Raw genomic sequence first — 26390 nt, 5'->3', positions numbered from 1 at the left:
GATGATTTTGAATAAGTTTGTAAACCCCCCCCCCCCACACACACACCCCACCCCAAAAAAAAAGAAAAAAAAAAGGACCAACGATTCATAGCCTAGTAATGTCATGGCTAATAATACCCTATATTATTTTTGCCACCTTTGTAACATTTTAGTTTTAGTTTACCGTGGTGTATGACTAAACAGCGAGTGTGCTTGGTATGATGATCAGCTCCTCTAATGCAGGGTAGGACTACGTTTTGACAAGCATACAAATTCACCTTGTTCTTGCCCTATCTGAAATGACTTTTCTACTTTTGCTGCCTCCATCCTTTCTGTATTTGTTGTGTAAAAAAACGTTGTATATGATGGCACTGAAGTCTTGAGTTAGTGAATTGGCTAACAGTGTTAGTTGGTAACCAAATAGCCTACACATTGCGCTACACGCTGCGTAGGCTACGTGCATTCTCTCTCCTGCTGATTTGCGTTCAGTAGCCAAGTGCGTAATATTGCAAAAGTTGAACAAATAAATGTGTTTATTGTAGCCTACAGAAAATAAATAGCCTATCATACTGTCAGTTAATTGCCTACAGTGCAGTGAAGAGTTTGGAGAGTAAAGTTATAGGGCAACTTGAAGTTTTATGAAAATAATTTACGAACCAGAACATAAAGACCATGAAGCTTCTATTTCTTGCAGCTGTTAAAACACCCGCTAGATAGTTTAAATACCCACCAACATTCGTTTTTGCAGTACAGATTATTTCTAAAAGTTATTTGTCTACCACTGGCTGATTTATCAAACGAGTGCTTCTCGTTCGTCCTCCGCAAACTACAGGTGTTTCGGTAGAGAGCCATTGAATAAGCGATGCCAAGCAATTTCTGTAACACTTTTTGTGACATTCAGCAAATATCTCCTCATTTAATGTAAGTTCCTTCGGACAATAGGCCTACGTTCTACTCTACGTGCAGTTGTCCTCCATCTCAGTTGCATCAGTTTTCTAATTTTGAAGGTTCTAAAACATTATTATGCTTCACTGAATCCTTCTCGTTTTCTTTCATTTGTCAGCTAACTTTTCCATTGAACCTAGCCATTTATGATGGATTACACACTCGACATTCTGAAATGTCCTGCACGATCAAGGCCAAATTAAGTTATCACGCAGCCACTGTTTTAGCAGCACCAGTGCTGACGGTGACGGTGCGTTTCTGATGTCAGATTATTATGTAGGCTAGCCTACTAGACTGTTCTCACGTTGCAGCGCTTTACTTATATGAAGTAGCATTAATCAATATGAGGGGCAGAGGGGGATAAATGTTGTCTCCCCCGACGATAAAAATAATTTAGCAGAGGTAGGGATAGGAAAACCAGAGGTGGGGAAATCCTCACCATCACCCCCTACAAATCGCACCCTGCATGGGCCATTGCTATGTGGCTAGCACTTTTAGAGTATGTAAAAAAACGACACAAGACGGAGCTATTAGCTATGGTGGCATGTTTATTGTTTGTCTGAGTTAGACGCGTAAGCTTGGGTAACGTATGAATGTTTGTCAACCGATAGCTACCAACTTGCGTTCATGGAGTCGTCCTCTCGTTCCGGCTTCTGAAGGTCCGGTGGCAAAGGAGGGCCGACTGGATGCTATGGACTGTTTATTGGTTCGGGGCGGTATTAGACTGTTCCATTATGTTAATTTGTTGTGGGGGATTTCGAGACGGTCCTGATCAATCCGCCTCATTGATCAGTCTTTCCACATGTAACCAAGTCTATTATTTAACAATGTATTTTGCTAACTCTGCTAGTGACATATGTAATATATTTACAGGGTACCCCCAGAATTGTCAGACCTAAATTTAAGACTTTTTAAGACCTTTTTAATACCACTTCAGATGAAATTTAATACCTGCATCGCACCCATTCGGATAGAATAAATAATATTAAAGGTAAGATTAAACCTCAAATAATCATGGGCGGATTATGAATTTTCGGTCCCCTGGCCCCAGATGTATTAAGGGCCCCCCACTAATTGTCGTATATGTGGGAGGGGGTTTCGGGGGTCCTCCCCCAGAAATGTTTTCATTTGTTTGATGTGATTTCCAGTATTCTGGTGCATTTTGGGGATGGCCAATACTAAATTCAATCAGATTCATAGCCTACATCCTGATTTGTTGATATTGGGGCAATGATTCCATGCAAAGGCTTGGGCTTCAGGGCCCCCTGACCCCCTGGGCCTGGGCCCGGTAGGCCCGTGCAGTAATCCATCCCTGCAAATAATTACTGTTTACAAGTGTTTGCACATGCCAACATGAACATGACAGCAGTGCAGTGGTAACGCAAAGATTTGTTGCGTTAGTAACGTGACAATGTCCTGCTTCATGGACAAATTCACACGGAATAGAACCTAGTTGATTGGGATTAAAGTGAAAAAAAAAAACCTTTTTTCAGGCCATAAGTCATACGTTGTTCATATCTACCTATAGAGATAGCAACCCTTTTGCGGTCGCGACTTATTGGTTTTTAATGTACAAAAAGATGCAAACAGCAAAGTAAATCACCAAATAAAGACCAAAACGAGGCTACAGGGTACTCTTAAGTTACTATATAATTAATGCCACCCATACGCGTCGATTACGGGGGGGACGGGTGGGATATGTCCCCACCACTATTTATAATTTGAATTTTGTCCCCACCACTTCTAAAAATGTGCAAACAAATGCGACCGTAAAAATCCCCACATACTGAAATCATCGAGTCTAAACCATGCGATAGGCGCGCACAATGACATCCTCACAGCATGCACACCTGCTAGATATGTGTGGATCGAGTGTTGCGCGGTTAAGGTTTTTTAACATCCGCACCCACCCGACCCTCCAGTCATGTAATGCTTGCTAGAGTTGACTGTAGCTCGGAATGCAATCGGTTGCCATAGTAGGCTATCCTAAAATCCAGCGATAAAACAAAGCATGAACTCATGAGCGTTGGTCTGCCCTATATGTATATCCTCTGATTGTAATGTTTATAGATAGGCTATCTAGGCGATATTAACATTTATTTTGTATTTGGCCTGTTATAAAATCATGTAGGCCTATTGAACAATTTAAACACATTGTGAACCCCAAAGTTGGAGACATGCATATAGACATTGCTGCAAATTTAAAACCGGATTACTCTGGAATGGCTAACTGTACAGGGGAGTGCTTTAAACTTTAATTAAAACTTTAAACTTTAATTACACCTTTGTGTTCGGTAAGGTCTGCTGTTTATTCTGATATATGGTTTGTCATGTGTTGAGGGAAAGTTCGCGAAGCCAAGATGAATGGGTAGGGAGACGGGTGCAGAAAATATGATTAAATTAAAGTTAGGCTACTTTTCTCGCGAACCGTTTACCACAACAACTAACCACCAACATCGTTTAAAAGCTGAGAAAAAGCTCTTTCGTGTGATAGATGTGATGTCTGTGATGAATAGGCTACTTCGCAAGTAGTTCAGCAAATTTGGGTGGGACAGAAATACCTTACAGAGCAGCAGATCAGGGCTGGCCATATCGGCTCTGATATACATTGATTTAAATGCATTATCGCTTCACTACCCAAACACGCGAACAAGAAAGAAAAGAAAAAAAGAAACCAATGAGCTTATGTCGCGATTTCCGATAGGCCTAGAGAAAAGACAGCTTTTGGTAACCTAACAAGTAGGATTTGCTTTGCCTACTCTGCTGTTTGGTTGTCCCAAACTTTGAGACGACCCATACTCGCATTAACTGAATCTTATCAACCCGAACTGTGATGTTCCAAACAGAGTGACAGGATGCAATGCCTAATAATCTCACTGCCTACGGCATAACTGATACAGTGCACCTAGGCCTACTGTTAAACACCTGAAAAATATTAAGCTGCTGTTTTCTTTTCATGACGAGCACTAGGCCTACGTTTGAATGATTTATGACTGAATGAACGTTGCGTTTTTAAGCGCCAGAACTGCTTATCACGTCGTGTGACAAAGTTTACACCAACCATCATCTTCTAATGTAGGCCTATCCTTATGTTGAGATAGCCTAGGGCAAAGATAATGGACATCATTTGTGCGTGAAGCATGTTTCAATTAAGACAGTACACAAGCTATTTTTATTGTTGTATTGAATGATTTCATGAATGAATTGTACGCACAGTGCGTAGGCTGATGGATTACGGCTGGCGGCGCCACTGACCAAGGCCACAGTAACCTGTGAACCTCTGATTTTCAAAGGGGAATCACGGCTAACGCAGGGGGCAACTCTTCTCTTCAATTTCCCTTCCAAATTACTTGTTATTGTCTGAAGACATCTATCGCAAGAATCTAATATTCTAAGCAACAGCAAAGCAAATGCAAGTTAACCAAAGTGCAGTCGGTTCTCCCGCCATGGTTTTGGAAATCACACACCTGCTGCATCTGAAGGCCCACGCATAATAAGGCCTATGCCTATCACTCTACACGCCCCTGTTGCACGTCACATTAATAGCTGATGCTGCCTCCCCAAAATTCCGCATCATGTGAACAGATCAGCACAGCAGGCCTGCAAATTTTCACCTCGTTTTCAGACACAAGTTGCGGCAAAAAGACGTCTCATTTTTTTTTTTTTTATTATTTTTTTTTTTTTGGGTCAGGTTCGGGTAGTTAATCAGTGCATATTGAGGGTCGAGTGGGTGCAGATTGACTCTCCTGACGGGTCGGGTGGGTGCGGATGTTAAAAAAACATAACCGGCGCAACACTACTGTTGAGCATAATGCAGCGTTGAATGGATGAATAGCTTACATAAAGGTACCCCCACTTTTCAAAACACACTCAAGCTTATGGTTATTGTCCCCACCACTTCTAAAAACAAACTGACGCCCTTGATGCCACCTACAGGTGAATGCATAGAACATAACAATCCTATGGTTTGTGTACCCTGTAGCCTCGTTTTAGCCGCCAATGGCCGCCATGTGAATAAACAAATTGAGAGTGTTCTTGATTGCGATTGAGTTTTCCTGATGAACAAAACAATATTTCAATACCATCCCTGACCATTGCTGATTAGCCATTGCTGTTCTATTCCACTGCAGCAATATTGTAGGTTTAACTTACACTCTTATTTAATTACTTCAGGCCAAAAGTATTTAAAGGGGGATTTTTTTTCTTGTTAATATGCAATTCAACACCAAGTAAAATCTATAAAATCAAGTTTGCAAGACTTCACATTTCCTCATCAAAGTAACGAATCAGAACAGTCTAGATATTGTTCATATTTCCATTTGTTGCCTCATCCGCATTTAATGAAAACATGGTAATTTTGAGTTTTACAGACAACTCAGTTTTCCAATGAGCAGCAATACTGTGTGTGCTCATGCAGGAGGTCAGCGCATCTGATAACGACAATCTGGAGGGCGCTTTTGTCTTCAGCAACAGATTGTATAAGGTTGACAAGAGGTTGCGATATGGTGAGGGACAGGTCGTGTTGCGCTATGAAAGAACATGCGTAGCCTACTTAGCGCAAAAACGATCAGCCATAGATAAACGTACACAAATCATGACGCTAATATGCGAGGTTCTGGTAGGCCTACTGGTTATGGTTTTGTGCTATACATTAATAATAGCAAAGTTTTAAGTTGACTATTTTAATTGCATGGTTATTTTTTGTCAACATACGCTACTACTGTCGTTAAAAGTGAGGCCTAAGCAGGCTACAAGGCTGTCTGTGCGCCATAAACACGACTGACCCCCTTACTCAACATAAAATAATAATGTCGCGAACTGTTAACACGCTCAGTCAAAACCTTCCGTCGCAAATTGTGAAAAACATTGTTGTACATGTCATAACAGACGGGAGGCATAGGCTACGGTTTATATTGTGTCGCTTTACACATAATGTTAGTTGCATTGATTAAAAACTGTAACAATAATAGTACATCGGGTGGCATAGCAGGCTATCTGTTCAAGTCATAGGTGACACCCAAAATGAATGACCTCCCCTGATAAGAGTTCGCGATAGTAAGAAATTGTCTACATTGATGCATGGAAAGAACACAGCCTCCGAATTCGCACATAGAGCTCACAATAGCATACCCAGCTAACAAATGACGTTGCAGCAACTTCGCCATAAAGTTGTCATTTGGTCACCGGGACATTACCTTCTGGCTACGTTGTTGCAACGTCACAGATACTTTACAAGACAATGCTGTCACTTGGTACCATTAGTGACATTGCAGCGACGTCGTGACCTGGTCAGCTGATGATGTTGCAATTTGGTACCGTTAAGAACGGTGCCACAACATTGTGATTAGGTCAGCTGGTGACATTGCCATTTGGTGCTGTGGGAAACGTTTCCGCGACATCTGCCTATGACGTTGCCATGTAGTATTGTGAGTGATGTTGCCACAACATCATGATCAGGTCAGCTGATGACGTTGCCATTTAGTATCAGGAAATGTCCCCGCGACGTCAGCCAATGACGTTGACATGTAGTATTTGGAGTGTTGTTGCCACAACGTTGTAAACGGGTCAGCTGATGACGTTGACAATTGGTTCCGTGGGAAACGTCCCCGCGACGTCAGCCGATGATGTTGCCATGTAGTATTTGGAGTGATGTTGCCACAACATCGTGATTAGGTCAGCCGATGACGTTGCCATTTGATGCTGTGGGAAATGTACCGGCGATGTCAGCCGATGACGTTGCCATGTAGTATTTGGAGTGATGTTGCCACAACGTTGTAAACGGGTCTGCTGATGACGTTGCCATTTGATGCCGTGGGAAACGTCACCACGACATCAGCCGATGACGTTGCCATGTAGTACCGTGAAGTACCGTGAGTGATGTTGACCCAACGTTGTGAACTGGTCAGCTGATGACGTTACCATTTGGTGCCATGAAGAATGGTGCCACAACATCGTGATCAGGTCAGCATTTTACCTATTGGTCGGGGATCGAACCAGCAACCCTTCGGTTTCAAGTCCTGACCAGTAGGCCATGACTGCCCCAAATTAGTTAGAAATATCCACCATAATGTATTCAGATGTATATGGGGAAATGTATTGGTAATATTTGTAAAGATATATGTGCATATATATTTAAACACTCATTCTCAAAACACATTCTGCACTAATGCTCATGTACTGTATCCATACTGGTAAACACAAGTGGCAAAAATGAAATAGAAAGACATACACATCGATTAAACACAACCACTCAAAATTGATTTCACTTTTTTCAAATGATGTGACAAAACCAATATACGCCAGTTCAGAAAGCAAACAGGTTGTTGAAGGTGGGAATGAAAATGGACGAGTATATGCAAGGTGGGGGATGAGGAGGAAGGGGAGGATGGCAAGAAAGAGGATTTTTATTGGACACTGTAGTACAGTGCATTGTAGGCTGTATACTGTACAATACTGTAAACAAATCGTATGGCCCTGCCATTTGTTTACAGTACTGACTGCTCAATAGATTTTGACTGGTGCAAGTTCATATCAACAAAGAACAAGAATCAAAGGACAAGTTTGTGAGATGCAGGATACTGTAAAAATAAAGGTACAAGGAGGAGGAAGAACAAAAAAATGCAAAGAGCAAAGCAAAGTACTTGATGTTTCCTGTTTTTGAGGCGAAAGTTTGATTTTGCAAGAGGAGTCAGAGGTTTTGTAAATAGTGCTTGTAAATAGGGTTTTATGTTTAATGCTTTAAGAAAATGGAGCAAAGTTTCAGAAATTGTGTTTTAGCAATTGAAAAAAACTGTAATTGTCGTCACTTGTGTTTACCAGTATGGATGACATGTGCATTAGAGTTCAGAATGTGTTTTGAGAATGCGAATGTGTTTAGAGTTTTGCTGAAAAGTGTAAGTGGGATCTGCAAATTGTGTTTTACCATGTGAAATGGTTTAAGGTATTGACAACAGACTGAACAATTAGCTAAATGAGTTCAGGCAACTGAGAACCTTCTTCAACCAATGAGTTTTAGTGTTTTAGCAACTGAGAAAAACAGTGAAAAACTTTAAAAAGTATTTCATAATGAGGGGGGAACTAATGTAGCCTAAGGTGTCTCTTATTTCATGTTGAGGTTTGCTTCCCAGCATGCATTGCAAGTCAGTTGCCTCGTTTATAGGCTATTATTGTTTTATTGAAACAATATGGTTGAAACAGTTTAGCTTAGGCTCAACTCTTACTGATGTTTTGAACAATAAATTGAATAGTTTATTTTTTAAAAAAAGAAACCGTGGACGTGAAACTACTAGTTCTGACCCAGTATAAAAGTCCAGCTGACAATTCAATGTGTATCTTGTTGGAGGACATAAGCCTGAATGGTTGAAAATCAGCTACACACATAAGGTAAGTTCATACATAGACTGTATGTAATTAATAGCAAAATGGATAACCATAAAGATGTGATCTGATGTTACATAGGTTGTCTCTCTCCCACAGTAACAGTAATATCACCCGATCAAAGCATTCGCTGTGCCTACAGGTATTAATTGGCCTATGTACAAGTGCTGTAAGAAGGGTAGTTGTCATGTAAGGCACATACTATAATTTTATTATTGTTGCGGTTACGGATTGGCTAGTTACGTTGCGGTTACGTAATGAAACCTTTCACTTGCGACGTTGCTGCAATGTTGCCTGATGTTGCAGATACGGATTGGCAACGTTGGGGAGTTACGTTGCAGTTACGAATTGTCACCTTTCACTTTGCATGTTGTGGCAACGTTGCCAAACAGGACTGGTGGCGTCGGTAACTTACGTTGCGGTTACGAAACAGCACCTTTCAACTCCACGTTGCTGCAACGTAACTTAATGTTGCAGTTACGGATTGGCAACGTTGGGGAGTGACGTTGCGGTTACGTATTGTCACCTTTCACTTTGCATGTTGTGGCAACGTTGCTGAACAGGACTGGTGGCATCGATAACTTACGTTACGGTTACGAAACGGCACCTTTCAATTCCACGTTGCTGCAACGTAACTTAATGTTGCAGTTACAGATTAGCAACGTTGGGGAGTGACGTTGCGGTTACGAATTCTCACCTTTCACTTTGCATGTTGTGGCAACGTTGGATACGACGTTGTGGCAATGTATTTTGGGTCATTCAGTTACATTGCAGCAACGTACTGGCAATGTAACTGTGCTAGCTGGGTAGGCCTATCCAAAAAAAAAAAACGGATTGGGCAACCTCATCAGCTGTCTCAATTGTGTCACTATAATCCAACTTTTAGACCGTCCTCCAGAAGTGTTCTTTTTTTTTTTAAGCAACCGCCCCAGGCCAATGAGACAAGCGTGTAGGCTACAACATAAACAAAGCGAAACTCATGGCTGACGTATCTTCTTGAGCGATCTCTGAGACACAGAAAGTTCTCAAGAACACTATTAGGCCTAGGTCTTTAAACATTTACCATCACACACATTCATTCATCGGACCTAATATTTGTAGTTGCCTTAAAAAAAGGAAAAGAAAAGGTGATAGACGCCCCCCCCCCCTCCTATTTTTTTTCTCGCCGGATCTGCATCGATCTCAAATATGACATTTCTAAAATCTAATTGACGGAAATCCGTCGTACGACGGAGAACTTTAATCCTTGTGATTTACGCTACGTGAGGATATTAGACTAAATCTACTGATCATTTGAAAAATTAAGACCTCCGTGAAAAAATTCCAGACTTTGAGGTGAAATTCAATACTTTTTAAGGCCTTAATTTAGAAAAAAAATGAAATTTAATACTTTTAAGACTCCGCGGGTACCCTGATTTATGCTTGTGGCTCAGGGTCTGTCTTGTCTATTGTGTGTTAATTGATTGTTTAGTGTTTACATGTCTATGTTATATGGTGCTGGCCGCCAGGTATATGTTCCCCTCTGTATAGTCTGATGTTAGTCTTGTCTGGTCTATCTAACGTGAGTACTACGGCTCTGCATTTTGAATAGAGGATAAAGCAGATTTTTCATACTGGCTAGATATTGAGATTATTATTGTTAACCTTTTTCTCTGTGCATTTTTCTATGGACTCTTCTGCTTGGTCATTCGATCTAAGTCAAATAATAAATTACTGTCCATCCTCAACTACTGCCTCTGCTTCTTTGGCCACACCCTCTCTGGTTAATGGTAACTTCCGCTCGGTTTCATGAGAGACCTTCTTTTACTGTCTATGCTTCAGGCTCAAATATTGTGAGATGTCTGAAAAAATAGTTCCACAATAGCAAATAACACGGCTGGAAATCATACATTGCGAACGTTAAGGGTTGTTTTAAGGACATGTTTGTGCATTCCCGTAGGCAGCCACTCTGAAGCAGTAAAGGCGATTCAAAACGAGTCAGAAAAGTAGTGATGGGTGAACGAAGCCTTGTGAAGCTTTTGAAGCTTCTTCCTGATTGTATCGCAAAATGATCCGAAGCATCAAAGCATCGAAGACAACACAGTGACATCTGGTGGTCAGCAGAAATGACAGCGGCTATGAACTCGACACAGCCGAACGAAGCTTACAACATTAACATGAGAGACAAAACAAACAAACATGCATATGTCATGAGATGACTGAAAATTAAATAAATTAATTAGAACTAGGGTATAATGTTTGAATAAAGCCTAGTGTGTTCAGTGTTTGAATTTACGTGAGTTCAGTTGGTTTTAACAAACTGCAGCAAGAAATGCAGCCGTCTGCTATGTGGCAATATCAATTTACTATAAATAAAGTTGAGGCCTTATCCAATAAACTGCCATAGACTAGGCTACTCATAACCAAGAGGCATTCTATCTCCGTGAGTCACTTTATGAGGGATTTTTATTAGGCTTATACAACAACAGAAAATATTTGAAATTTGACTTAAAAACTTTGAAAAGTTCTTTAGCAACAATGATTGCTGAGTTAACTAAGATACGTAACGCCGGTTTTGTTAAATTAGAGCAGTAGGCTACAGAGAATACAGCTGTGTTGCTCCTGTTGGGTATTAGGGCAGCAGCAAACAATTGTCGAAACAATTTGCCTCAGGGGAGTGATACAATATTTGGTGCCTCAGTGTCGAATGTCCCATCACTACAGAAAAGTCGAGACAGGACCAATCGTCAAAATTTTGGTGTTCACCACCACTCTAGTTCATCCAAAACAAACTGTGAGGTAAGATTATATTACCTTTAGTTTAACCCTTAGAACCCTATTGATCCAAATGCAAAGAAACACACCCTTTCTTCTCTGTTACATTGCTCCGCAACTGTTCATCGAGATGAAACCTTTATTGTGTGACAGAGCAGAAGTGGGGCTTTCCAACGAGACCATTCAAAATTTATTTGAAATAAATCATGAAATTAAATGAAATTGCATCATATTTACAGTCTATACTTCTCTGCGTTCACCTGCACACCCATTACTCTCGTTTGAATTACCCGCGAACCTGTGAACGCATAAATATGGCAAGCATATCAGATGAAAGAGGAGACACAGGGCTATCCACTGGTACCAAGTATGTCAATCTTTCTGGCTTATGAAAACAGACGAAGTGATTGCAAAATAATAACGTCATGTACAAAAACCAACGCTGCACGCACATTACTCTCGTGTTAATTACTCGCGGACCTGTGATCGGAGACATAGAGCTATCATATGATACCAAGTACATCCTTCTGGGTTATAAAACAGACGAAGTGACAGCAAAATAATAACTTCATATAGCTCGACTTACCTCACGCTTTTGTCTGTTTTTGTGGCAAAGCATGTTTATAATCAAACGCTATCGTGTGTTTCTCTATGGCAAAGAATGTTCATAATCCGGTTTTTAAATCCTAGCAAATTCCTGCATGGCATCCAATTCAAGGCTCACATTGCATCACAATTTGTTCGACAAAGAAACACCTTTTTTGCCTTTACTTTGTTCATGGCAATGCAGTAAAAAGTTGTAGAGAATCATGAGTGCAGACACCAGGCACACACAGGCTAACAAATAAACTCAGGTCAAGTCAGGTCAGATCAATTCGTTCACAGATATGGAGCGCAGAAAGGTCATTTTTAATCACTTAATAAAAAATGGCATTTATTTCTGTAAGACGCACACCACATATGTCTGTAAATTGCTCAGCCCCAGAGAACCCCTCCACCATGGCAATGATATTGCCAGATTCAGGACAGTCTGTCCTACACACACATGAAATGCATGTAGAGCTACGAGCTTGCTGTGGTGAGATACATGTCAAAATATAATACTTTTTATAATTCGCTTTTTATATTTTAATTCTTTAAAAATCAAAATAAAATCAATGCTAGTACTAATACATGATGGCAGATCTGGATAGCCTAGACTCTGCTGAAAAAAATAATATATAATATATGTGTGTGGCACTTACAATGACCAGAATAAATCCTTATGAATAAAGGTAGTGAAAATGCCCTAAAAACAGCTTAGGGTTCTAAGGGTTAAGCTATGTGTTGATGTGGTAAATATGTACGCTGCAGGGTTTTTTTTTTTACATTTTTTCACTTCAACATTTTCAGAAGTTCTCTCTACAAAGCACTTGACGGGGAAATGCCAGATCTTGCCACATTGAGAGTGGCAGAAGTCTATAAAGTCTTTCCCCCTTTGCTTGCCCCTCTGGTGACCACCATGGGCATGTCAGCGTAAATCCCATTAGTTCAGTCAGCTTTTGGGGATGTCCAGGCAGGGAATGTGCTGTCATTTCAGCAAAAACCACAAGAAATGTGGTAAATCATCAACATCCCAGACGCCCCTGCCCAACCTTCCTTACCCATCCAAAGCTATAGGCTTGAGCCAACCACATGCGCCTATGTGTTATATGAAATCGCTACAGGTGTCATTCCACATGGCCCACAGGATTGAAGCTACAACACGGGAGCAGAGCTCATGCCAGGAATGGCATCGACTGAGAAAGAGTCACATCTACACGCTTTCACGAGGCATGCCATGTTCGCTGTCATACATCAGCTGAAAATTTGGCACACCGAATTTTGAGGGGGACTGTCATGACGAAGGACATGAGGAGAGGAATTAATATGGAGCCAGTTGCCGTGACAGAGTACTGCAGTTTAAAAAATGTCAACTATTCACACTGCGGGTTCATTATACACCCTGATGCTCCATGGCTGGGATGCTCTCCCGATGGAGTTGTGTTTGATACTTCTGAAAACCCACCATTCGGCCTGCTGGAAATTAAATGCTCCAACATCAAGAGCTACGTTGACTGTCCCTACCTGAAAATGTCTGGTGGCTCTTTGCAGCTTAGGAGGCAGCATTTTCTTATTATAAACATGTTCATCATTTGTAAAGCATTGATACTATGTTAATTCTCATAAATAAAGTATTTATACACACAGTTATGAATGGTTTGTTCATAGTAAATAAGCCTATATCTAAAATATGTTTATGAATTATTGTTAATACTTAATAAATTATGCAATATACACATGCACTAATGATTAGTTAGGGTGAGGATACATATTGTATAAACCACTTCCTAATACTATAATTCATGATTAACTCAGGGGTTACAAGTGGTTAGTTAATGATATTTTGTGAGCTTATCTAAAGTGAGGACTTTCTATGCCTTCCAACACATTTTCAAATGAGTTGTAAAGATTACATTCACATTCATTCATTTAGCAGACAAGCAACGTACACATGTCAATTAAATTGAAGGCCATAACAGTGAAAGCCGGGAATCAAACCCCCAACTTTTCAGGCTACTGCATGCTAGTCCAGCTCCTTATCCAGCTCCTTACCCACTACATACATGGCCCAGATAGAAACCCCTACAACTATGCAAGAGTTTCTGTTTTCTTCTACACACTGTTATTAAACATCTGTAAACTATTATTAAATGCTGTATTCTTCATTTGTAAAGCATTATTCCTACATTAATTCTCATCTGTAAATCATGTTAACACACAGTTAAAATGGTTTGTCCATAGTAAACACACATATCTATATTATATTTTTGAATTGACTGTTGTAATACCACTGGGCAGAGGTAGTGTAGTGGATAGGGAGCCGGGTTAACATGCAGTAACCCATAAATTTGGGGGTTCAAACCCTGGTTTCCACCAATGTGGCCTTGCCCTTTAATTTCATTGACATGTGTAAGTTGCTTTGGGTGAAAGTGTCGGCTTAATGAATAAATGCAAGTGTAAACTTTATAACTCATTTGTAAATGTGTTGCAAGGCATAAAACGTCCTCACTTTAGATGAGCTCACAAAATATCATTAACTAACCACTTGTAACTCCTACACATTAAATCTCACTAAAGACAGAGGGCTTCTCCCTGCACATATTTACAATGAAAAAATACAACATGCATTCATGGAAATGGAAGTTTTAAGAATAGGTCATGATAAGCTATGCTGCTGACAACAGCATTATGTCCAGGGTTACCACTATCGTAATTTTGCCTCACATTTCCTGGTGCGTTAACTTTGCTTTATGCTTCATAACTGAAGTAGCCCAATTGTGGAACTCTGAAAAACTTTCTGTGGATCTTATAAAGGTAAGCTAATGACTGATAGGCTATCATTATTAGCTTTTGCTGTTTGTTGGATCAATACAAGCTGATCAATTTTTACCACTTGTTGCAGCAGTGCGATTTTATCCCATGCTCATTTCTACAGGCTGTCTCTGTGCCTCCGCTTCTTAGCAGATACATTTTGATGTAGCCTGCGTGTGAAATGGTTTCGTGAGATGTAGGCCTACATGATATAGGCTATGGCCGTTTTATAGCGTGTTGGCGTATAGCATTTTGGCATGTAACATTTTAAACGAGGCCTTGCCTACCCTACAGCTTGTTAGGCTACACCAGTCCGCCCAAATGGCATACCTCGAGTCCAATATGCGGGCACCCCTGGCTGCAGCTAGCAGATCGGGGATGGGCTCAATGTGGGGCAGAGCGCAACGTTGAGCTCAGCACAAAATCAGCTCGTCATTCCCTGCTGACCTCTCTGTGTCCGTCTATTTACCCGGACTCGGAGTTTTTCTCAAGGAAGAATGCTTAATTCTATAAAAGCGTATCCTCCTTAAACTACTGCCAACGTTAATCATGTCTCTTCCCGCCTAGCGTTAGAATTGCGTGTGTGTTGTGTAGTGGGGTGGGTGTATGGGTGCACTAATGAGCCCAACCAACTTATGTGTTGGACTGCACAATTATCACAATAGCACAAGTAGAATAGACAAGGGATGGGAAGGATGGCCGTAAGCTTTAATTCCCCCAGCACCTCTCAAGCCAATAGGCCTACACGGTTCCATGAATGATCAAGGCTATAATCTGTTTCAAATCTTGATGATTTTATGAGTTCTCCCTGCTTACTGAAAGTCGCTGTGTGAACCTGCGTGACGTGAGTGCGAAATAGAATGCGAAATATTAAAATAATCGCATAATATTTACAAAAGTATATGTACAATATTAATAGGTGACAAACCTTAGCACATTATCAAGGATTAGAGTTTTTACACTCAATGGCTCCATGCCTTGACAAGTGGTCCACATTGGTAGTTCACAAGCAAACATGCCACTGTGAACAGTTGGTTTATGCTACAAGAAATGGACAAGGGGATGACTGTGTCAAACAGCTTATGTTCCTTAAAGGAGAAGTTTGGTGTGATATTGACCTAAAGTGTGTTGAAACATGATACCGAGTGTGAACTTTTGTCTCATAGCTCATCTCGGCTTGTCCACTGCACTCCGAAATCTGGCGCTAGTTAGCCGATGCTACCAACAGGTTTTCAATGGGGGTGCCTTGGGCATCGGTCTAGCCATGCAAATAAATCACTGTTTTACACCATTTACAAGGCTCAAAGTAGTTCCACACTTCATTGGTAGACTTCCGAGGGCCCTGACATTTAAAATGAGACATTGAGAACTTTGAAAAAGCACTGGTAGTTTATTTACAAGACGATTTATACAGACAGTAACTTCAGGAAGTTTACCGTTCGCCGCCATCTTGAATTTAGTCACGATAAGTCGCTTAGCTGCAACTGGAATCCATGCATTTCCACGGAATTATTTTTGGAATCTGATCTCATACCTGTTCATTCATACTCATCACTCGACTTATCGTGACTAAATTCAAGATGGCGGCGGATATATTTATCCGAGTCAGGATCAGGGGTCAGCGGTCTCTCTCGACATTCCCAAACACTCAACCTCGGCGGCTGCTCCTGGTAATGGTTCCACTCAAACAGTGTAGGGAAAACACCTTTTTTCAGATGAGTCCCTTCCATAAAGTCATCAGGTCTGAAATGAACGCTACACAGCTTTGTATTTTTGTTGACTTGGAAGTCATCTCTCCTGATCTGAACGATCCACTTTTTTTCTGAGATCCTCTTCCACTGGACATGAATGTAAACTCACAGTTGAGTTGTATCTTGCCGACACAACGCACAACGGCACAAAACAATGTTCTGATCTAGGTCGCATTAGCTTTTAATATCGGAAAACCTTTTTCTCCATGGTCAAGCTGCCAAAAACTAGAGACAACAACTAGACAACTAGAAATGTTTGTCGCTGTTAAGATTCACGCCATACACAAGGTGGCTTGCTTGATCAAACCCAGTAATAATAATAATATGTATACTTAAGAAGAACAATAGTGAGCTTGCTTGATCAAACCCACTAATAAGTGTTCAAAAGGATAAAAAAACACAAGAAAGCCCAAAGGCTTGTTTCCATAGTGGTCCTTTAGATGGAAGGGAATTAACAACACATGGACTAAAACATTGAGGACAAAGGGGAAAGGGGTCAACTAATAATCAAAACAAACAAATACAAAAAAAAAAGAAAAAGACGGTACAGTATTCTTAGTATTTCAAAGATCTTTTGATTTTGTTATGAGTTTGATAGCCATTTTTAAAATGAAATAAAATGAAAGTAGAAGGAGCTCAACGGTTTAAGATTGGAAGGTAATCCATTCCAAAAAACAGCTGCCGAGTATAGGAAAGAGTTCTTTCCCATACAGCAGAGCCTGTAATCTGTGGAACTCCCCCTGGTGGAATAGGTGTGCATGTCACTCATTTTAGAAACAATAATTACATGAATACTTGGGTGCCAGGTTATTTGTTGTTATCTTATAAACTAAACAGTTTTAAGTTGGGAAAATCTCTCCTCCACTGTGCCACCTAAGAAATAGTCAGGAAGAAGATGAGTTCTATGATGGAGTTTAAGGATCACTCTGATCAAATTATTTTGACAGATCTGTAGCTTGTCTTTGAGGCCTTTAGTAGTGCCAGTGTACCAAGATGTACAGGCATAGTCAAGATGGCATTGAACAAGAGCATCAGCCAGGATTTTCAAGGTGTTACTGTCTAAGAGGCTGGATATTATTGCCAGGAACTTAGTTCTTTGGCTTACCTTTGAGATAAATCTTTAGGCCATAAACTCCCCTGATAGTTTGTTGTCCTGTATACAGCCCAAGTAAGTGACTGCTTCCTTGACTTTAATTTCAACATCACCTATGACTACCATAAACCCCAAAGACTTTTTCAGTTGATCTCTGGATCCAAAAAGAATCAACTCTGTTTTGCCAAGGTGGAGAGATTGTTACCTGTTAACCAAGCACTGAGGTTAACCTGTTGAGGAGTACGGTCACAAATATGTGATCATATGCAGCTGGGCCCCTGGGAGTACGATCACAAATATGTGATTAGAACGTTTTCGAAAAAAGGTTCTATAACATGACGCAACAATACCCTCAGGGACTTTTCTGCCATTAAACAATTTTAAGAACACTGAAACTATAGAACGTTCGCGTAGAATTCTAGAAGGAGCTAGGAAAATAATTCACTCTCTGGGGAATGGCATTGTCTTAAATAATTCACTCCTCAACAGGTTAAGGAGTTCTAAACTAAGCAGCCTTTTTATCTCTGATTTCTCTTTATGGGAGACTAGAAAAGCTGAGTCATCTGCAAAAAACAACAACAAAAAAATGACAATGTATGGCTGACGACTTCCAGCAGCATTAAACTCTTACCAAATCATTTCAGAAGTGTAGCAATCTTGTAAATGAAGGTTTTAAATGCAGTTGTTTAATCAATTTGAAAGAAATACATGTCCATGCTGGATTAGTGATTGTATTTGAGTGCCGTGTTTTACGGACCTGCAGAGCAAATCCCAAATTTGCTTAAAGTTCGTATGGGTATTCCCAGGCTAGCTCCTTCAACAGATTACATGTTGTCTTTGACTATTCTCAATTAAATATAGGCTTGACATGATTTTTAAATCATAGCATTCTTTTTTATTCACATTTTACAAAGCATATGGTAAGAAAAATAATGGACATTTAACTCTTCTCTACCCTTCCTAAATGTTTCATCAGATTTGTTTCACGTTTGGTGTAAGAACTAAACCCCTTCCACCCCTGAACCGTAGGTACTTGGGCCCGTCATCTCCGCTTGTGGCTATATTTGTTCTTTCATCTTTATTCCTTGGATTGGTTTGGCCATGTCAAAGTGGCGAATGGACAGCTTAAATTTTACTCTTCTTAGAAATCTCTTATGCATAGCTGTCCAAACTATTAAGTATTATGCAAACACTGATCTAATTGTACTTAGTCACAGTATAACCATTTCAACATTACTAAACATAATTATTATTTCCTTACCTTTCAGCACAGTTGTCCTGGCAACGGAATACGGTCATCTTTTTATAGTCAAAAAACGACACTCCTTTTAGTGCCCTGTTTAGTGTGTCATCCATGTAGCAACCAATGTATTTAGCTGTGGGAAACATGAAACAATTCAAATTAGCATTGTGTGTGGGGCCACTAGAGATTATGCTAGAATTTTTTTCAATCACATTTTTACAGAAAATCGGCCGGACATATGTTTGTGGTGCGAATTTCTTTCACTATGTGAAAGAAAAATCAAGAGTGGACATCAGTTGGAGGTAAAACAGGGGGAAGCACATTTTCACGTCATCTAAAGGAGAAACTGCTGGATCAAATAAGGTAAAAACAAGTGTTTTTATGTTATTATTACTTGTTATTACTTCAAAAACGCTTTGCTGGTAATTAAACCGTGTGTGTATGACCGTAAAGAAATGCGTGTTCACTTCAGCTGATGAAAGCTGGTATTTCAGCATACCATAATCTTCAGTAAACTCTTTATTTTCAGTCCTTCTTTGAGGATTACTATATAATCTAGTTGCATCCCCCATAGGGCCAACAGTAAACCCAGAAATGTTGAGTACCCTAAAGTTTTATTGCAGAAATGTTATCTATAGCCTCCTGGGAACCAAGAAAAAAAAGTGTCCAACAATTTCTTTTGTTTTGTGATTTCCTTTCTATTTAGGATTAAAAAAACATCTTACAATTTTTATTTTTTAAATTTTATTTTTATTTTAAATTTTATAGCATGTCCCCTGTGGTGGACAAAAGGACCGTTTTAGAATGAAAAGGTAGCCATGAAAATAGATAAAAATGGACAAATTATGCTTTTAGTGGTATTAAATTAAGGGTAAACTTAACCAAATATAAGGGAAAATGTTATACTTTATTTGCCCATTTGGACAGTTGTATTTCTTTTTTCTGGATTGTTTATTTCATTTTCATGTTTTTCTTTAATCTGCGATAATTAATTTTTTAGTCTTACTCTTCCTCACTATCTTCTTGAGGCACAGGCTCATAGTCCTCAGCTCTGTTTCACTCACTCATCACCTGAGAGCTCCAAATCTGACCCCCCCCCCCCCTCATTCATCCTATACAAATGATCTCCTAAATTTCCCAAAAAATCTAAATATTTTGGTCCTGGTGTCCATTATAATGGACATTCATAAAGTCACTATTATTTCAAAATGTAAATAACTTAACTTCTTTCAAAATGAATCATATGATTCCTGACATTTTCATTAACAAGACCATATATTGCCATCATAATGAATGCTTAATAAGAAGACACTATTTGACTTATCTCTCCTCCTTCCATAAAATGTGCTTGTTTTGATGTCAACCATTTTTGAGAACCAGGAAGAGGAGGTTCCCAGCAACCCAGCCAATCATATGATATATCATTAGAAAGCCCAGGATGTCCTCTTTAAAAGACCACAGGAATTGATAGAATAGCTCAAAGGGGTAAAGTAAAGTAGTGAACCTCCCCTACACCATGAACAACAGGGCAAACAAGATCCACCAGCTTAGGCAAGAACTAAAGAGCCTGAGGAAGAGGTTCAAGGAGGCGAGGGAGGAGGAGAGGGATTCTCTAGCACAGGGCTATTCAATTAGTTTGTACTGGGGGCCAGTTCATGAAAAGCATCACAACTGAGGGGCCGGAGAAATGCGGCTTGAAATATGAGTAATCACATTACAGCTGTAGATACAATGAAGTACAACAGCAGCAATATGGGTGTACAAATGTTGTATTTTGTACATGCATAACAACATCTTTAACCCTCTAGGCGCCACAGGCGACTATAGTCGACAAGATGCGGTACTGAATAAAACGGCCGATTTAGTCAAATAGGGTGTCATATTTCGTTCGACTTCCACTCCACTAGATGGCAGACATGTCATACGTCATCCCCGAGTCGAAAAAAGGGCACGCTTTAAACAAAACTTTCTAGCTACAGCTGCATTGAATCAGTGGGTGAAATACCGGAGCTAGTGTGCGTGTGAGCCACTTTGTCAGAGCGATATTGTCAACGTCAGCGAGTATTTGCATTAGATTATCGTCTAATGGCATCAAAAAAGTTTACCTGAAATGAAGTGTTGGGTCTTCTATTCGCGGACCCTGATTCTGAAGGGGAATATCTGCCTTCAGAAAATGACGGTGATTCGTTTAGTGAGGCTTCAGATGCGTCCCTGCCTTGCAATGATGCAGCTGGACAAAGTGAGAGTTTACTCCATAGTTTAGCTTACACCAAGCACAAACGTTGAATCGTTTGCCCAATGTCACTGGTGGGAATAATGTTTCACGGGTTCGGAGTGTTCATCGGGAAGTTAGCAGGGTGTTAGTGGTGTGGCGAACGAGGCTGGAGGTAGCATAATGTCCATAGCGCTAGCTTCTGTCTTCTGAACGTGTGCCTCTCCACAATCGCAGCGACAGTAACGTGGTAGAGCCTTTGTCTAATGCCACTGGGTATGTTAGACGAGGTCGAAGTGCTCATAGGACAGTTAGGGGGGAACGTAGTGGCAGTGTGGGGAGTCGCAATGAGAATGACAGTAGGCCTAGTCTGAGCTGCGCAAATTCTCTTCACTCGGCGCGTGCGAGGCAGATCTGGCCATGCTGCTCGCATGGTGGAGGTGGTGACACGCTCTTTCCCTCTCCCTCTCCCACACACACACACACACATTAGGTCATGCATAGTCTATCACAAGATGATGGGAATGCCGGCCCTGTATGGATAAGGATAGGGAGTCATTATCTCTACAGCAAAAGGCCTGCTACATAAAAAAAAATGGCAGCCATTTATTAGTAATGATTTACACTGTTGATTTGCTATCTACTTCCCTGATCATTTAGGACATACAGTACACTATGTGTTCCTTTTTGTGTGTTCATGTCCTTGGGATGTGTGTGTCTTTGTCAGCTAAGAAAAAAACAAAAAAACATCAACAAAAACAACAAAAAGAAAAAAAATACTAACATTGTCTCTTGTCTTGTCTCGTCATCTCACTCCTGATCCATGCCTTGCCGTGGCAAATGAGCTTTTGAACTAAACAGGTCTTGTCTACTTGTGTTTGTGTGTCATCTGAATAATATATATGTGCCCCATACATGGAATCAGAGTGCCTACTGTATGTAGTAAATGGAAAATCTCTACAGCAAAAGGCCAGTCTACCGCTACGTGCATTTGGTTTGTTTCTGCCATTTATTAGTAATGATTTACACAGTTTGTTCACTACTTACTATTTACCTGAGCATTCAGTATTGTGCAATATAGCATACAGAAGGTGAGGGACATTTTGGGGGGAAAGAAGTGGTGCATTTTATCATTCAAACATGCGACTTTTCATGAAAATTCTATAATCCAAGATGGCCGCCACCATATGACGTCATAATATGCAAATTAGATATAAACATTTAATCTCTACATAAACTTTGGGTCATCCTTAATATTTCTCTAATTTACAGAAAGTCTCTATCTCTTATCACTTTTAAGATATAGCCTTTTGAAATGAAGATGTCAAAATTTATCGTTTCGGAAAAAAACCTCTGGCGCCTAAAGGGTTAACTGGTTGTTGATGGCTAATATGGAATGAAATCTGTGATAAGATAACAGTAATGGAATCTAACTGCTAGGTTCAAGATTTCCAGTGAGTACAAACAGGATTCAAACACTGTTCAGGTGAATTAAATGTGTAATCAGTCGCATATGTAGCTCTTCTGACGTATAGGCCTACTTGTTACATTTGACATTCCCATCATTTAAATGAGATGACCGTGACTCTCTAGATCTTTTTTTAGCAGTGGGGGCAGGCCAATCATAATAGCCTAATAATAATAATACACACGGGGGTCCGGGGGTGTTTGCCCCGGGGTTTTTTTCTTTTCTGGTTGCTAATCACACTATTTTAACATGTTTTGAGAGGGACAGGCCCATCTTTTTTTCTGACGCACATCACATTACCCCATGCATTATACCAAATGTCACTGCTTGAATAAATGAAAAACATAGCCTACTGAACATGGGCATAGTTCACGATGACAATGAAAACGTTTAGCCTACTTGGTTTCTGACAGAAATTACATTTTGTGCCAACATATTGTAGAAACACAACCACAGCCCTTATTTGGTGAACGGGGGTGCAAATAATCTCCTTCACTTTCTTTGGTTATTATATAGGGCCCTATCATGACATTCTAAAGTGCATCGTCACTCGTCAAAAGTCTATTCAAATTTAGTAGGATGTCCAGTTCACATTGGGAGGGTTTTCGTTCTCAAAAGTGGAGCGCATGGCGTAACAAGGTGTTCCTAGGTCTTTTAATCAGTCATATGGGTGTGTTTGGGGCGTAACATCATTTTAAACCAATGAGAATGACATCTGTCATTCCCTTTAACGGCGCAACGCGCGATATGTCAAATAAATGCATCGGTATTTTGGCATTCAACGGCGCATTTGAAGGAGGCTGCTTGCGAGACCGTATGGAATAGTCATTCTTAAACCATGCTTTACTAAAACCTAGCATAGCCTTCACGCATTTGCACTCGTCTATTATTTGAACTCATTGGCAAAGTGAAACTAACTTCACCAAGGAGTCAGTCAACGACAAGACAGTTATATGCAGTTACTTTCACTATTGACTGACAATGGGTTACCATCGAAAACATAGGCTGGAAAAAGCAACACTTACCCTAATGTTGCTCAAATGACTGAATAAAACAACATTTATCCTGCAGAGGAGTTGCTTATATCTCGTGACAGTGCGTCTTCAGCTGTGCTCCATACGTGTCTCTCGCCTCTCCCCTAATCACTTTTAACCGTCATTACCAATTTGCAAATGATGGTGAATAACTACTCATCATGAGATGTACAGTATTTCGTAATATCTTTATTCTAATTATGTTTACCATTGTAATCGTGCAATTTGTAATGCTTTGCATGGACGTGCGCTGGTGTGCGTTCATGAATGATAGAAGGATGGTGCGTGCACCTGCCAATATGACTGTTGACATGCGCTCTTAAAATAGCATATGAACAACTCGCCATTGACTTCTGACCAGGTTTAGGTGGTGTATGATAGCGATTTTTAGACAATGCGCCAGGTCCCTCCCTAGGTTGTTAATTGCCACACCCCTGGGCGCAATGCTTAAAAAATAAAGGTGCAAAATAACGAATTCAACTTCGCGCCAGTGAATAACGAACTTTACGCCATGCGCTGGTGACCGAAAATACAGCCCATAGTCTATGATTCACTTTAACCATTCATTCATTCAACCTTTATTTATTCTCGGAGGGTCATTGAGGGAAGCCATAATTTTCAATGAAGCCGAGATAACAGAAACAATGAAGTAACAAAATGTAAAAAGAGAGAGAGAGAAAAAAAGTATAGGTATAGGTCTAGGCCTATAAATAAAATAAAACAAAGTAAAATAAATAAATAATAAGATATACATTATAGAGGAGGGAGGGGAAAAATACATAAAATCTTAATAATAATTAAAAAAAAAAAATAATAATAATAATAATAATAATAATAATAAATAATAATAATAATAATAATAATAATAAAGACATTTACTTAAAGCAGGTACAAATTGACATAGGAAGGTTTGTGATTACAGATCTGAATTGATTATAGGAAAGTATAGAGTTCATTTTTATATTACACTGAAGATTATTCCAGGAAGTAGGGGCACTATAACAAAAGGCCGACTTTCCCAACTCAGAGTGGATACGAGGAACCTTAAGCATCAAACAGTCATTTGATCTGGTCTGATAGGGACCAGAATTCCACACAAGCATGTCTGAAATATAACCTGGTAATTTCCCAACAATACCTTTGTAAATAAACAGATGCCAATGATTTTGTCTCCTCTCTGTCAAAGATGACCAACCCACCTTACCATAAAGGACACAATGATGAGTGCTATAGCCATCACCAGTAATGAATCTAAGGGCAGAATGGTAGACTGAGTCCAGGGCTTTAAGTGAACAAGCAGTAGCATTTTTATATATCACATCACCATAGTCTAAAACTGACATGAAAACTGCTTCAACAACTTGTTTCCTACTTTCCATAGGGAGGCTGGCTTTGTTTCTGTAGAAGAAACCTATTTTTTTTTCTCAGTGTTTTTGCTAGGATGGCTATATGGTAGGTAAATGTGAGTTTTTCCATCCAGCCAGATACCAAGATATTTGTATTCAGAGACTCTATCAATCCTTGAACCAGTTACAGTAGTTATTTGCATGCCATTAACCTCAGTGTTCGTTGCTCTACTAAATAACATAAATTTGGTTTTCTTCTCATTTAGAACTAATTTAAGATTAATGAGAGCTTCTTGAAGAACATTAAATGAAAGCTGGAGATTATCAATTGCAAGAATATGTGCAATATAACCACAAAACGTTTTGCCGTCGCCACATTTACAAACGCAATTTACCTTCGTTAGGCTATCGGTGATACTTTTTGATTCGAATCGCAATTGAGTGAGCATTTAATGTGACATGCCACATGATTTCCAAGAGGCCTTTAGACAGGCTCATTTCTGACTTCACTAGACTATTATTGCATTATGTTGTAAGACGTGAAGAAATGAAGGACAACGGCAATAGCCTAGGCTACGCACAAATTCATCATTCACTAAATGGACACAGAGAGACTCCAAGTTTTTCTTTCGCTATCGTTTCGAAAAAATAGCCAGGCTACTATATAGAAATACTTTGAAATTCCCTTTGAGTCGGATCTGCTCCACCTTTCCACCAAGTTTTGCAGAAATTGTGCCCGTGTTTTTTTTTTGCGATATTGTTGACAGAAACTATTTGTGTGGTGCAACCTGTTAAATATTAGTAGTTCATAAACTCCAACGTAGTGCCAATTTAGGTTGAAACTAAACTTACGTTCAACTTACGTACAAATGTAATGGATTGTAATGTAGTCTAACTTGTGCAATGGGCTAAGGTGCAGTGGCTGCAGGATTAAAGCGAGCGAGAGATGCAAGAGTGGAGAACAGCTCATGCTCTTGCTAGAGCTTACATTTTTTTGGGCCGCCAATTGAAGAGCCCTGCTCTAGCAGAGCTGCGCAACATCCTCCGCAAAAAGCTTATAGTGGCAAAGGAGAAGGAGGAAAGAGAGGGCCAAGAACCAGGCTACCTTCATAGCGAATCCCTTCGGGTTCACAAAGCAGCTACAGTGGGTATCAATTAAGTTTGGACGGGTTCTTGTACGAATCACGCACCCCATTTTCTCGGCAGAAATGGCACAAACTGCAGTTGACCCAAATAACCACCAGGTGGCTCTTGGGAGTTCTACCACTACTATTTTGCGACTTGACTTACTGCTTCCATGACACATCCAGTTTCCAAGTCAGTAGAACAATCAGAGACAGTTGAGCCATTACCAAACATATATAATAATACAATAGCATGAGTTCATATATCTTATCAGGGGGTCGCCAGCCGATTTTGCAGGGGCTTCAGCGAGTGTAGCCCCGAATGTATTTTGCAAAGTTGACTAACAAATATGAAACCATTATTCGGATCGTGCATTGGAACTGTGAGAAGAGATTGACCTATTTATCAAATATAAAAGCAGGACACGGGTTTCCTCTCACTCTCCTTCATGCAGCAGATCTAACTTGAACGTTACCTTAGGCTACCATAATTTCAAATGTATAGGCTGCTTTGAGTGCGCGATGCACGAGACAGAGAGACAGAGTCAGTAGGTTCCAGGGTTGGGCAGGTCATTGTTTGCATTTCCTATTTAGTATAAGAAAGTTATGAGGAAATCATAAAGGCAACAAGGCAGGGGCGCCGGAAGGAGTTTCAAAGTGCAGCCCAAAAT

The 26390-nt window shown here is 40.0% G+C and overlaps 1 protein-coding gene across 1 annotated transcript in view; it reads right to left on the bottom strand.

The window, feature by feature from the left end:
• The window catches only part of wscd2 (WSC domain containing 2), a 242732-nt gene that overhangs the window by 111648 nt on the left and 104694 nt on the right, over positions 1 to 26390 (bottom strand). The window contains exon 3 of the mRNA XM_076271403.1: positions 18554 to 18668. Within this exon, the coding sequence (XP_076127518.1) occupies positions 18554 to 18668 (115 nt within the window). The remainder of the gene's footprint in view (positions 1 to 18553; positions 18669 to 26390) is intronic.

The sequence above is a fragment of the Alosa pseudoharengus genome, unplaced genomic scaffold (assembly GCF_046254945.1).
Source record: "Alosa pseudoharengus isolate Yale_2024_CS ecotype anadromous, Long Island Sound unplaced genomic scaffold, YU_APseudo_1.1 YU_APseudo_1.1_scf_6, whole genome shotgun sequence".
Lineage (NCBI taxonomy): Eukaryota > Metazoa > Chordata > Actinopteri > Clupeiformes > Clupeidae > Alosa > Alosa pseudoharengus.
The sequence above is the reverse complement of the archived record's forward strand: the minus strand, read 5'-3'. Positions and strand labels throughout refer to the sequence as shown.